General features: G+C 45.9%; 1 protein-coding gene across 11 annotated transcripts in view; it reads right to left on the bottom strand.

Annotated features, from left to right (window-relative positions):
- The window catches only part of LOC119976388 (rho guanine nucleotide exchange factor 9-like), a 180,558-nt gene that overhangs the window by 39,530 nt on the left and 127,921 nt on the right, over positions 1 to 13,107 (bottom strand). For 8 of the 11 annotated variants that reach the window (XR_005462921.1, XM_038816898.1, XM_038816893.1 and 5 more), the window contains one exon: positions 8,421 to 8,667. Coding sequence is in view for 9 of the 11 variants with exons in the window: in XM_038816898.1 (XP_038672826.1) it covers positions 8,421 to 8,667 (247 nt within the window). In the remaining 2 variants the exon portion in view is untranslated. The remainder of the gene's footprint in view (positions 1 to 8,420; positions 8,668 to 13,107) is intronic. The other 3 variants (XR_005462922.1, XM_038816900.1, XM_038816901.1) reach the window with 1 other exon arrangement.

Here is a 13,107-nt window from a genome sequence, read left to right as displayed (position 1 = left end):
ATATGCTCCCCCTCCAGAATGTCGTGTAACTGTTCCGAGATATCCTTGACCCTAGCACCAAGGAAGCAACATATCATCCTGGAGTCTCATTTGCAGCAACAGAAATGCCTATCTATTCCCTTTAGAATTGGATCCCTATAACTATTGCATTTCTGCACATTTTGCTCCTCCCCTCTGCAGCAGAGCCACCATGTTTCAACAAATTTGGCTGTTGTTGATTTCCCCTGAGAGGTCATTCCTCTCAATGGTACCCAAAGTGGTATATCTGTTTTAGGAAAATGACCAGAGGAGATTCCTGCACTGCCGACCAGCTTTCTTGCTCTGCCTGGTGGTCACTCATTCTTTTCCTGCCTGTGGCGTCGGACTACCTCTCCATCCATGCTATTCACAGGATTCTCCACCTCATGGATGCTCTACAGCCATCGCTGCAGCTCTGAAACCCAGGCTTCCAGGAGCTGTAGCTGGAGACACTTCTTGCACACATGCTGGTTCTGGGAACTGGAAATGTTTGCGGCTTCCCACATGAAGCAAGAGAAGCAAACTGAGGTGGAGGTGGTACTCTCAGACCATAGTGACTACATTGTCTCACTGGAGGCAGAGATGGTGTTGCTAGCTGGAGAGTGTAAAGCATTGAAGACTAAGGTGGACGATCTGGAGAACCGCTCCAGATCGCTCCAGAATCGTTGGGCTACTAAAAGGTCTGGAGGGCATAAACTATGACCTTTATGTCCAAGATATTTGGAAAGTTGGGGAGAGGGGAATTTATTGTCCTCTCACAAATTGGACCAGGTCCATCAGTCACTGAGGTAGAAGCCCAGATCTGAGGAGCCACCAGAGACCATCATCATCAGGTTTGACAGATACCAAGACAAGGAACGGGCTGGGATTGTTATGGGACTTTGTTATTGGGTGATTTCCTTGGCGAAGTTGGGGTTTGTCTATTGTACTGTTAGAGTTGTTTGATGGGTGGGGATTGGGTGTTTATTTTCGTCTGCTGTTATGTGTTAAAATGTGATATCGGCAGGTAGCTGATTGCTGGTATTCTGTTTAGTTGCCTTTGATTTTACCCTGTGTGGGGGTCATCCTGTTAGCTGTAAAGCTAATTAATGGGAATGGAGATGGAGAATATCTACAGTCCTTCCTTTTCACTGGTATATACTTTTGCTGAGCATTGTGAAAAATCGCTTTGAAAGTCTTCCATTGTTCCTCAATTGTTTACCATGAAGTATTTGCTCCCAATCTACCTCACCATCATCCCATTGTAGTCTCCGTTGTTTAAACACAAGACACTGGTATTGGATTTTACCTTCTCACCCTCTATCTGTATTTTAAATTCAGCCATACTGTGATCACTCCGTCCAAGAGGATCGTTAACTATGAGATCATTAATTATTCCTGTATCATTACTCAGGACCAGATCTAGGATAGCTTGCTTCCTTATAGGTTCCATTACATACTGTTCCTCCTCAAGGCTGCCTTGACTGACCTAGTTTGACCAATCAACATGTAGATTAAAATCAACATGATAATTTCTGTACCATTTTTACATGAATCAGTTATTTCTGTGTTTATTACCTGCCCCACCGTGGTGTCATTATTTGGTAGCCTATAGACTATACCTATCAGTGACCCTTTCCTTACTATTTCTAATTTCCGTTTACCTTGTTTCAAATGCTACGAGCATTCAGGTAAAGTGCCCTTATGCTAGTTTTAATACCTTTTTGAATCCTAACACCTCCATTAATAATATCGCCTAAGTTCTTCATCCCTTTAACTTTAGTCACAGTTTTCCATGTACTTGACCCCATCTCTCCACAATCTAACCTGCTGCTTTGCTTCCCATTAACCATTATACTTCCCATAGCTTTACCCTTACCTTCCCCGCCCCACTTGCTAGTTAAAGCCTTTGTAACCACCCTATTTATCCATTCCACTGGAACATTGGTCCCAGACTGGTTCAGGTGTAGACTGTCCCAACAGTACAGACCCCTCCTGTTCCAATACTGCAGCCAATGCCCCGTGAAATGGAGTATGTTGAGTTTAACACATATAAGGCTATCTCACCTTCCTCACCCTGAAGGCAGTCATTAGCAGGGGTGGGGGGGGGGGGGGGGGGGGGGGGATGACCTCTTACAAAGTGCATACAGATACACCTGGAAGGATGGAGAGGCAGGGGCTGGTGGATTCAATTCTCGAGATCGCACAATACCGAAGTTGTTGACGAGCAGAAGGAAATTGCAGATGAAATTTGAGATGTTGTCAACAGGTAAGGCAGTGAACCAACTGCGACGTTCAAGGGGAACCTTTTATGAGTATGGGGATAGGCCAGCTGTCTGTTAGCTCACCAGCAGAGATGCCAGACTGCCTCCTGGGAGATCAGGGACTTGGATGGCGGGTTGGTTTCTGCCCAGAGAAGGTTACTGATATGTTTGAAGCTTTTTACTAAGAGCTGTATAAGTCAGAGCTCCCACAGGAGAGATCATCAATGATGCAGTTTTTAAGAGCAGCACGGTGGCGCAGTGGTAGCACTGCAGTCTCACGGCGTTGAGGTCCCAGGTTCAATCCTGGCTCTGGGTCACTGTCCGTGTGGAGTTTGCATATTCTCCTCGTGTTTGCATGGGTTTCGCCCCCACAACCCAAAGATGTGCAAGGTCGGTGGATTGAACACGCTAAATTGCCCCTTAATTGGAAAAAATGAATTTGGTACTCTAAACTTAAAAAACAAATGATGTAGTTTTTGGATGGGTTGACTTTCCTGGAGGTGGGACAGGAGAGAAGGCAAGAGTTGGAGACATTGATAGGGCCAAAGGATGTCATGAACTGTATTAGGTTAATGTAGACAGGCAAAGCACCAGATGCAAATGGATTCCCTCCATTGAATTTTGCAAACAGTTTGCTGGTCCATTGGTCCCACTTCTGCTGGATATGTTTAATGATTCAGTATCCCGGGAGGTGTTGCCGGCTTCATTGATACAGGCATCAATTTCCTTGATCCCGAAGAAGGACAAGGATCCCACAAAATGTGGGCTATAGCGACCTATTTCATTGTTAAACACTGACGTTAAGGTGTTGGCAACATGTTTGGAGTCCTGCCTAATGAGGGTGATTTCGGAGAAGCAGGCAAGTTTTATTAGGGGTCAGCAGTTGTTGGCCAACATTTGTGAATTGTTAAACGTTGGGCCCGAACGAGAGGGGATTATTTTAATGCACACAGAGAAAGTGTTTAACAGCGTTGAGTGGGGGTACCTCTTAGAAATCCTTGGAGGTTTTGACTTTGGGTCAAAATTTCATGGATTCGGCTTTTGTAAGGGCCCCAACTCCTAGTTTTTGTACTAATGTCCTGAGCTTGACTGAATAGGGGTACAATTCAGAGGTGTCCATTGTCAATGCTTTTGTTTGCCTCAACGATTGAGCCGCTGACCATTGTGTTATCAACCTTCTGGAAGGGGATAGAGGGTGGGCGGAGGTAGCATGGAGTATCCTTAAATGTGGAAGATTTGCCGCTGTATGTCATCGACCCACTCTCCAATATGGCGGAGATAATGAAGCTGTTCAAGGGTTTTGGCTCCCCTCGGGGTACAAGCTGAATCTGGACAAAAGTGAATATTCGGTGAGCCCCCCGGGGAGGGGAGCTGATCTGAGGAGTTTGCTGTTTCGCCCTGCCAGGACTAGCTACCATTATCTGGAAATCCGGGTGGCCCATGATTGGGCCTCGCTCGATAAACTTAACTTTGCTAGCATATGCAGGGGCACCAGCAAGGTAGCCAGGTTCAGGATAAACTTTGCTAATAGTTGACAAGCCCTAGGAACGACCTCAGCTCTTCGCGTTCTCAGATGTCAGGGCTCCCTTGATGACCCGGACATTTTCCTCCACCAGGTGCAATCCGTCCTTATTGAAACAAAATTTCAAATATATGACCTCTTTCATCTGGAAGATGTACTTGCCCATTTTCAGGAGGACACCCATGACAGAAAACCGTCAGAGAACCTCTGATAGGTTTCCCAGATGTTCCTCCTTGGTACCTTCTGAAATAAATACCTTGCCCAGGTAGACGACACCCTGGGAGCCCTTGGAGGATGTTTTCCATCACTCGCTGGAAAAATGCACACACGGATGATACCCTGAATGGAAGCTGTGTATACAAGTACAAACCCCTGTGAGTGTATACGGTTATGTACTTTCTAAATGCCGCTTCTAACTCCAGCTGGAGGTACACATGCCTCATATCCAGCTTTAAGACATGAAGGTGTCAGATTCAGGATAAACTTTGCCTCATAGTTGAGAAGCCCCAGGAATGACCTCAGCTCTGTCGCGTTCTCAGATGTCAGGGCTCCCTTGATGACCCGGACATTTTCCTCCACCATGTGGCATCTTTGTAACCAGTCATGGCCAAGGAGCCTGGGTCCGGGTTCTTGCACCACTACCAGTGGTAGCCGGACCGAGTGCTGTCCGTGTGTAGCCGGGGTCACCGAGGTCCCAAGGATAGTCAATGGTTCTCTGGTGTGTGTTTCCAGCTGGGCCTTGATATCCTTTAAGCCCAGGTTCTGGATCCCCAAATGGAGCTTATGGGACGTTTAACAAAGAGCCATCCAGACTCAAAACGTTAGCTCCCCTCTCTCTCCACAGATACTGTCAGACATGCTGAGATTGTCCAGTATTTTCTTTTTTTTGTGGCTTATGAAACGTTTGTTGTCCAATAATTGAATCAGATATCCCCATATCGATTTCCATGTCCAGGAGGTGAGCGTTACCTTGGAGCTTTATTCTTATTGTGGCTACTTTGGGGGGCGGTGGTGCAGTTTTGCTGCCTGAAGTGGTCTTCCTTGGGTGGGGCAATGTGTAAAGCTCTGGCTTGGGCTCTTGTGTCCCCTGGCCAGGGCGCCGTGTTCTCTGTTGATTCTGGTAGCCTTGACTGCCACGGTTACTGCGACTGGAAGTGCACCACTGTTGTGGATACTCCTCTCTTCACTGTCCTCTGGGGAGATGTCCCTGTGGTGGCCCTTGGCCTGTGGGTCTGACCATGATGCTATTTTGGTGGCGACTGGGTCACATAAGTCCTATACTTGGGAAGCTTCGCTCTTCAGAATGGGGGCTGACCAACATTGTGCACCTCATAGTAAATGGAACCCTAAAGTTCCTGAACCCCCTTTTACACTTTCTTGGAGGAGAGTGACAGTTTTATGGCCCTTTATAGGTCCAAGGCCGGTTCCGCTGACAGTTTTCTTCAGGTCGCCATATTGTTTATGTCACACGCCAAACGATATCTCAGCATCTCAGGGAGGGATGAGCCAAAATCACAATGCTTGGTTAACTTGGAAAGGTGATTCAGAAATTCCATAACCAATTTCCCAGGGCTCGCCTGGCTGTATTGAAACAGTATTTCTGCATTATTACTGACAGTTTAATGTCACAATGATTCGCAACGAGCTCCACGAGTTCGCTTAAGGTTCTCCAGTCCGGGTCCGGCGTTTAGGTGAGGCTCCTGATTACACTGAATGCCGGGGCCCACAGCCTGTCCTGAGTATTACCTTTTTCCATTCACTTCCAACAATACCATTTGCCTGGAAGAAACAACGCATCCATTCGGTATATTGTAGTATTTCATGTCTTCTTCAAAGGCCTCTAGCCTTCTGAAAAGTGGCATTTTCAAAGTCTCGCTTACCTTGTCCATGCCACTGAACATGAAAATCGCTTATTGTCACAAGTAGGCTTGAAATGAAGTTACTGTGAAAAGCCCCTAGTGGCCACATTCTGGCGCCTGTTTGGGGAAGCTGGTATGATGCTCGTTTAACTCGGTTAACTAGGGAGGCTGAGGAATTCTACTGTGGTCAGGACATCCAAGATCGCAGCCATTGTTTTCCTCGTCACCAATATGAAAGCTCAGAAGGCCCAAGAAGGTAAATCTAAAACAAGTTTAATTCATCAACTAGAGTAAAGGGCACAATGCAGCTTACAGCTCCTCGGCCCCAATCGGGACTACTGCTGTCGCTGGTTTCAATCCAGGTCGAATTTTATGAGGTGATTTCTACGAGCCCCAGCTGACGATACTCCACCCACTAGCAGGAGAGATCAATTGGAGTACCCTATGGGTCTCTTGAGGGTTATCACAGATGTGGATGACCCTGGCAAGGTATACCTTGCCCGGTTGCCCATCTCTTTCTTCCCGTGAACTGAATGGGTTTGGTACGTTTCGGCGTGGCCAGTTCGGCGTGGCCGATTCGGCGTGGCCAGTTCGGCGTAGCCGATTCGACGGAGGAATTTTTCGGCGGAGGGACATTTCGGCGTCAAATTAGTTATAGTCGCAAAATGTTATGCTTATGGACCCCAACTGTCAGTTGTGTCAATTTCAGCGGCCGGCTCACTTTGATCCGGAGAGGGAAGCTGCTCTCTCACTGAAGCAATCAGCCGGCCGCTGAAATTGACACTGCCGGCTGCTCTCTCCCTCCAATCAGAAACATTAAAACTTAAAAGTTGGATTGGAGAGAGAGAGCAGCGGGCAGTGTCAATTTCAGCGGCCGCTGATTGCTTCAGTGAGAGAGCAGCTTCCCTCTCCGGCCGCTGAAATTTAGGGGGTTTTAAATTTATTTAAAAATCTATGCTAGCGCTTCCCATTGAGAGTCTACGGGGGTCTGACCTCTCCCCCCGCCCCCAGTAGACTCTCAATGGGAAGCGCTAGCATAGATTTTTAAATAAATTTCCGTCCCTCCGCCGAAAAACTCCTCCGCCGAAACGTCCCATTCCAATCGGCTACGCCGAACTGGCCCCGCCGAATCGGCCACGCCGAACTGGCCACGCCGAAACGTCCCATCCCCGAACTGAATGGCTTGTTAGGCCATTTCAGAGGGCACTTAGGAGTCAAGATTTGGTCATATGTAGGCTAGATCAGGTAAGGACAGCCGATTGCCTTCCCTGAAGGACATTAGTTAACTAGATGGGTTTTTATGGCAATGGCCACATAGTTATAATAATTAGACTATTTTCACCACCTGCTGTGGTGGACCCCTGGATCTCTGGATTACTACTCCAGCAACGATACTACTGTGCCGCTATCTCCTTGCATGTATATTTAGCTTTAACTTCTGATGAGATCAGCCATTTCTGTTTTGAATAAATAAATTTGAACTACAGCCAGGAATCAGAGAGAAGCAATCCCTTCAAAGAACAGTAACTGATGGAAGAGAATTTCGTCCCTCCTTTCTATTGTATTTCAATATATTGTTAAGAACCACCAATTTAACTCATTGACCATAAGGGAGGACTGGTGCCTGAGAAAACCAGCAGACAGAACTACTATAATAATAAAACAAAGAGTCTCCAATTAAAACTTTTCTGATCTTATTGAGCCTCGAAAAGTGAATCATAGAATTTACAGTGCATAAGGAGGCCATTTGGCCCATCGAGTCTGCACTGGCTCTTGGAAAGAGCACCCTACTTAAGCCCATGATTCCACTCTATCCCCGTAACCCAGTAACATCACCTAACCTTTTTGGACACTAAGGGAAATTTATCATGGCCAATCCACCTAACCTGCACATCTTTGGACTGTGGGAGGAAACCGGAGCACCCGGAGAAAACCCACGCAGACACGGTGTCACCGCAATTTTACACCCGCTTTTGCTGTGAGTGCAAATGGCAGCAAGGGTGCAAAATATCACGAGTGACGGAAAATTAGAATCTTGCCAGCAAGAACTAATTTTCCGATTCCCCCCCCGACAGAGACATAATGAGGCCATTTAACTAAATTATAATCTAATTAAAGGGCACACTCTGGCCCTATGTTTCCCCCACATTGGGATTTCATCCCTTACTGATGTGTCCAGGCTGAGGGAACCCATAGGTAAATATTGCCCCCGAGCAGAAAAGGGTATGGTCAGGCAAAACCCTGGCACACCTCCTGGCACTGACCCCTGGGCAGTGGGCAATGTTAAGGGAGCCCTTTGGATGGGTCCATTGTGTGGGTTCCCAATATTCATAGGAGGGGTACCCCGTGTCCGCGTGTGGGTGGTGGTCTCTGTGCACATGTGGGGGTGTGGGGGGGGGCTAGTTCCTGGTTCTCCCAACCGGTATCAAGGCGCCCTTTCAAAACCGCACTTCAAACTCAGGATTCCCGTGTTGCCAGCTTGAGGGCTCTGTCCCGCCAACGTGGCGGCTTTGGACTATCTCCACATTTTTTCTGCACAGACTGGTGCATGCTGTGGAGAGAAAACCGGCTGTGCAGCCAGTGAGCTGCACACCAGTTTTCCTGCCTCAGGCAGTAAGTTGAAACTGGGCTTTCTTCACTTCATCATAAAATGTAACCTTCATAAAACGTCAAAGGGTCTTGGACGCTGCTTGGCCTAAATCAACGAATCAATAGATCTTGGTTTACCTCAACCCAACCTGCAGGTATTATGAAATCAAGTATAAAGCATGTTTTTACCTGAATCCTCATCATTTCTAACTAGTTTTCTTTCATCGTCAAAGGCATGAAGCCACAACAGCTTCTCTGAGGATTTCTTTGCACAGAACAGCTGCACGTCATCATCTACAAGCCTGTTCTGAAATTTGAAAGCATTTTTAACCTTGACATTGAATTCCCAGTCTTTGCCATCGTTTACGTCTATCACGAGCACGTTGTCCATGTCTATTCTGTTCTTGTAGTATAACATGTCACGACGTAGAAGATCCTGTGAATTATGGCACACAACGCAATGGATTATTTACAATATCATCTATCGATCTGTTAAATTGGTCTGGCATCAGGAACCATTATCTAACACCATATTACAGCATCAGGAGGCTGGTTTATACCCTGGGGGTGGGTGGATACCTGAACCTCACTGTAAATTTGATGGGGTGGAGGGGGGCAGCAAGCCCACCTCCGTTTGGCCAACAACCTATTTGGACCCATTCCAAAGATGTGCAGGTTACGTGGATTGGCCATGCTAAATTTCCCCTTAGTTTGCAAAATTGTGCAGATTAGCTGGATTAGCCATGCTAAATTTTTCCTTAATGTCCAACGTTGTGCAGGTTAGGTGGGATTACGGGTATAGGGCAGCGGGAGTGGGCCTAGGTAGGGTGTTCTTTCAGAGAGTCGGTGCAGACTCGATGGGCCAAATGGCCCCCTTCTGCACTGCAGAAATTCTATGGTTCTATAGTTCTAATTTTTCAGGCAGTGGTCCATTAATTACTGTGAAGGAGGCACCCCAACTTCCTTTTTACTTCCCAGTAGCTTGCAGGATTAAACCCACCAGGCTACATGTTGGGTGCAGGTCTTTCCCACCACCTCTTACATCAAGAGTAGCCGTGGGATGAGGCGCTTAATTTGGATTCGTTACCCATTTAAACACCTAAATTGGGCCATGCACTGGCGGTGAATTCAACGTCTTCTATGTCACTGTTAAATTGTGGCAGGAATGGATGTGGTGGCGTTGGGCATGTCGGTGAAGACATGTTTCCCAAATCTACAGGTCACCCACCTGTTTCCTGCCCGGTGTGGCCCTTAAAATTCAGCCCATAGAATCTTACAACACAGGAGTCCATTTGGCCCATTCTACCTCTGCTGGCACTTTGGAAAAGCTAGCCAATTGGCCCCACTTTTCTGATCTTTCCCCACAGCACTGCAAACCTTTGACTTTTTATACATCTCCCTTTTAAAAATTTCTATTGAATCTACTTCTGCCATCCATTCAGGCAGTAAGTTCCAGGTCATCATAACTTGTTGCACATTTGTTTCCTATTTTTCTCCCTCGTTCTCTTTCCAATGATTTTATTTCTGTGTAGGCAGGTTACTAACCCAGCCACCAATGGAAACAATTTCTCCCTATTCCTGCTATGAAAACCCTTTACTGAAATTGCAGCAGTGTAATATTGTACAGTTAATCTTGCATTAAAAATCATTTTTTTTCTCTCCTGTGTCAATTGTGTGTAGATTTTGCAGAAATATTCATATCCATGTTGTTAATCCAATCCCAACACGTGTTGCAAAGTATGAAATTCGGCTCTAATACATTCCTTATTAACAGTTTTATTCACAGAATGCAGCAACTTTCATGTCTGCTTCTCACCAGACGTGTCCCAGAAGTTTCTCTTCAAAATGTTTGATAATGTCAATTAAATAAAAACAATTAACCAATTAAACAAACCAATTCAGACAAGGTGACAACTGTTAAAGGGGAACTATAACAAAAGCCCAGAAGTTCAAAGGAACCTTATCTGACTAAATTAAAATGTTGCTTTGGGGACTAATAAAGTGCTCTAGATGCAGTGGTGCCCATTCATGAGGTAGACCTCAAGCATATCAGCGGACACCACATGCTCCCTCTCCTGGGTGTGAATGCAGCTACAGAAGAGGATCAGGCAGTCAGGCCAGATTACGCCCAGTGTCTTGGTCTCTCTTTATACTCATTTGTTTAAACAAAAATGAAATAGACTAATGAACCAACGACCCAGTTAAAAAAAAGGGGATGGGAGATAGCGGGCATAATGACCTCTTCGACCACCTGCTGGTTCAGTCTCTCTTTATACTCTTTTGATTGAACAAATTAGACTAATTAGCCAATTACCAAATTAAACTAAAGCCCACTAAAAGGCACTGTAACAAAGGAGAGAATTTAAGGTAGCCAAATCAAACTAAATCAAAATATAATTTTATGGGGTGAACAAAAACTCCAGCAGTGCCCACCAGTCATTGAAAGCTTTTTGTGTTTATGTCTGTCTAATTGTCCACAAAACATTATTCTCGGTGATAATTGATATCCAGGTTAACCTGGGAAAAATCAATTCAGCTTAACTTCCACCAGGGTAATAATTTTCCGATAACTTACACTAAAATGGGAATTTTAAACTAGAGATTAGGAAAACTCTCCTGATCCTCTCCATTTTGAAGCAACTTTCTCAAATTTCCTGCTCTTCTCTTTTACATGATTACATTATCTGAATCTATTGGTGACCCTGGAGCAGCAAGCCCTAGCTGTGATTCCTAATGGCCCATCCAATTGGGCAAAAGGGCAAAATTGGGATTCTCACGGGGCATCAAACCCTTTGCGACTTGCGAGTCTCCCAGCCCATTGAACCTGGCAAAGTCCGGTTGACTTCGTGAAATGGGATGAATCTGATCAGAACTCATTAGCATTCATTTCAATCTCATTAGCGAGATTGAAGTGGGATGCTGTGGCCTCCCATGCTTCTTCCACTCACCCAGCTAGAGGTTCCACAGGCGCCAAGCAGTACTGTTCCTTGAAAGTGGGAACCAGGCACTGTGGAGTCTGAGGGAATGAAGGAGATGAGTATCCTCTCTACACTGACCTCCATCTTAGATGCCGAGGAGGGATGGATCCTTCAGGAGAGTTGGGGGGTCGGGGGGCTTGCGCTGGGCTGGAGGAGCCCAGGTCAGAGGTAGTTCCCGTGATGGGCTTGTGTGGCACGTCTTCCCTCTGTATCGTTGAAAACCTTTAAACTCCTTCCCAGCATGTCAATATGAAAGATCTATCAGATGAAGATAAAAGAATGCCCTCTCTGTAGCCTTCAAACCAGATGTCTCTCCTAGCATGTCAGTATCAAAGATTTGTCAGATGAAGGTAAAAGTCTTTCCTTTGATGTGTTGGAAATGTTTGAAGTCCGTTGTTCACATTCAATTTCATTCTCTTTTAATTTTCTCAAATGTCTGGGTGTGCTGAGAAGCCTAAAAGCTTTGAACTGCATTGTTTACATTCAATTTTACTGTTCATTACCTTTTACATGCTTCTTGATTGACAAGTCCAGGATATTTCAAAGAAGAATAGGCTTTGAATGTTTTTATGGCTCTTCAAGGTCCATTGACTTCTACAAACCTCTTGATTGAGAGGCCCTGCCTATTTCAAAGGAGGGTATGCTTTTTTGGTTTGCATAGATCTTCACGGTCCATTAACTCTGAAGTGCTTCCTTTTTTGAGCCGGTGTGTTCTAACTACTTCTTTATTTTGAAGTGCTTCCTCTTTTCAGTATGCGTTCTGTCTGGCCCCATTTTTTTTTAGTCTGCTTTTTTTCTCCTAGTCTCTGAACCTTCCTGGAAAGCAGATATGCTTTCCAATACCACTTTTTATAACAGTGATTTTCTTTTCTTGTCTGCAAAGCCTATTCCAAACCAATAAACTTTATATAACTTCTTTTTTTCTCTATTTCTAAAAACATGTTTCGTAAAATGTCAGATAACCTTTATATGAAATCGATCTTTTGGCAGTGGCATCACTGCAATCACTTATGAAAGAGCCTCTTGTTTTGACAGTTGTTACATCTCCTCCACACGAGCATTTGCCACAGCTCAGGCAAGAAGGCTCAAGAGTCCCTCCATGACGATCTCTTATCAGAGTCTTTAGAAATCTCTGCACTGAGCTAAGATCAATCAGCTTGGTGCTTCTGCCATTGGCTCATGAAATGGGCAGTGGGCAGCGTGAAGCTTGAAGTTTTCCATCAAAAGGGCTGGCTGCATGTCACTCATGGAGACAGGGCTGGACAGTCAACATAATGGCCAGGGAGGTTTTGGGGTTCCTGTAGTAAAAGGTTCTACACTGGTTGCCCTGCTGCATGCAGTGTGGCTACTTGCCATGGATAAGGTGGCATGATGTTTAAACCTGAGCATCTACGGTGCCTCCAGCCTCGCCTCTGAGAGCACCTGTGCCCTTTCACATTCCTGCTAGTTACGTACCTCCTTTCCAAAGCCCCTCTCCATTTATCATTCATCTATCGCAGCTGCCTCAATCTCCAAGTAACAATCAGGGGAAGAACTAGTCAGAGGCAGGGCCTGAGGGATGCGGGCCAGGCATAGTGAGGGATGGCTTTGCTCCTCATACCATCGAACACATGACTGCACCTTTGGATCCAGGAGCCATGAAACCACAGAGGGGCGTCCATTCTCAGCAGCAAATGAGGGACACCATTTCTGATGAGGTGAAAGGAGGGATCAGGCATTGGGAGGTCATGGACAAATATGTGGGTGCAAGTGGCATTGTCCGTGACCATGTAGGCAAGGTGTTATGGGCAGTAAGTGTTCAAGGCTGCATTGGGTGAGGGAATATTGATGGGTTGGTCAGGCTCAGGAGGAGTAGGGGTGTCGGGGTGTGGAGGGTCCAGAGATGAAAGGCCTTGCTT

Source organism: Scyliorhinus canicula, chromosome 13 (genome assembly GCF_902713615.1).
Source record: "Scyliorhinus canicula chromosome 13, sScyCan1.1, whole genome shotgun sequence".
NCBI lineage: Eukaryota > Metazoa > Chordata > Chondrichthyes > Carcharhiniformes > Scyliorhinidae > Scyliorhinus > Scyliorhinus canicula.
Note: the sequence above shows the minus strand (reverse complement) of the source record. Positions and strands in the feature narration are given on the sequence as shown.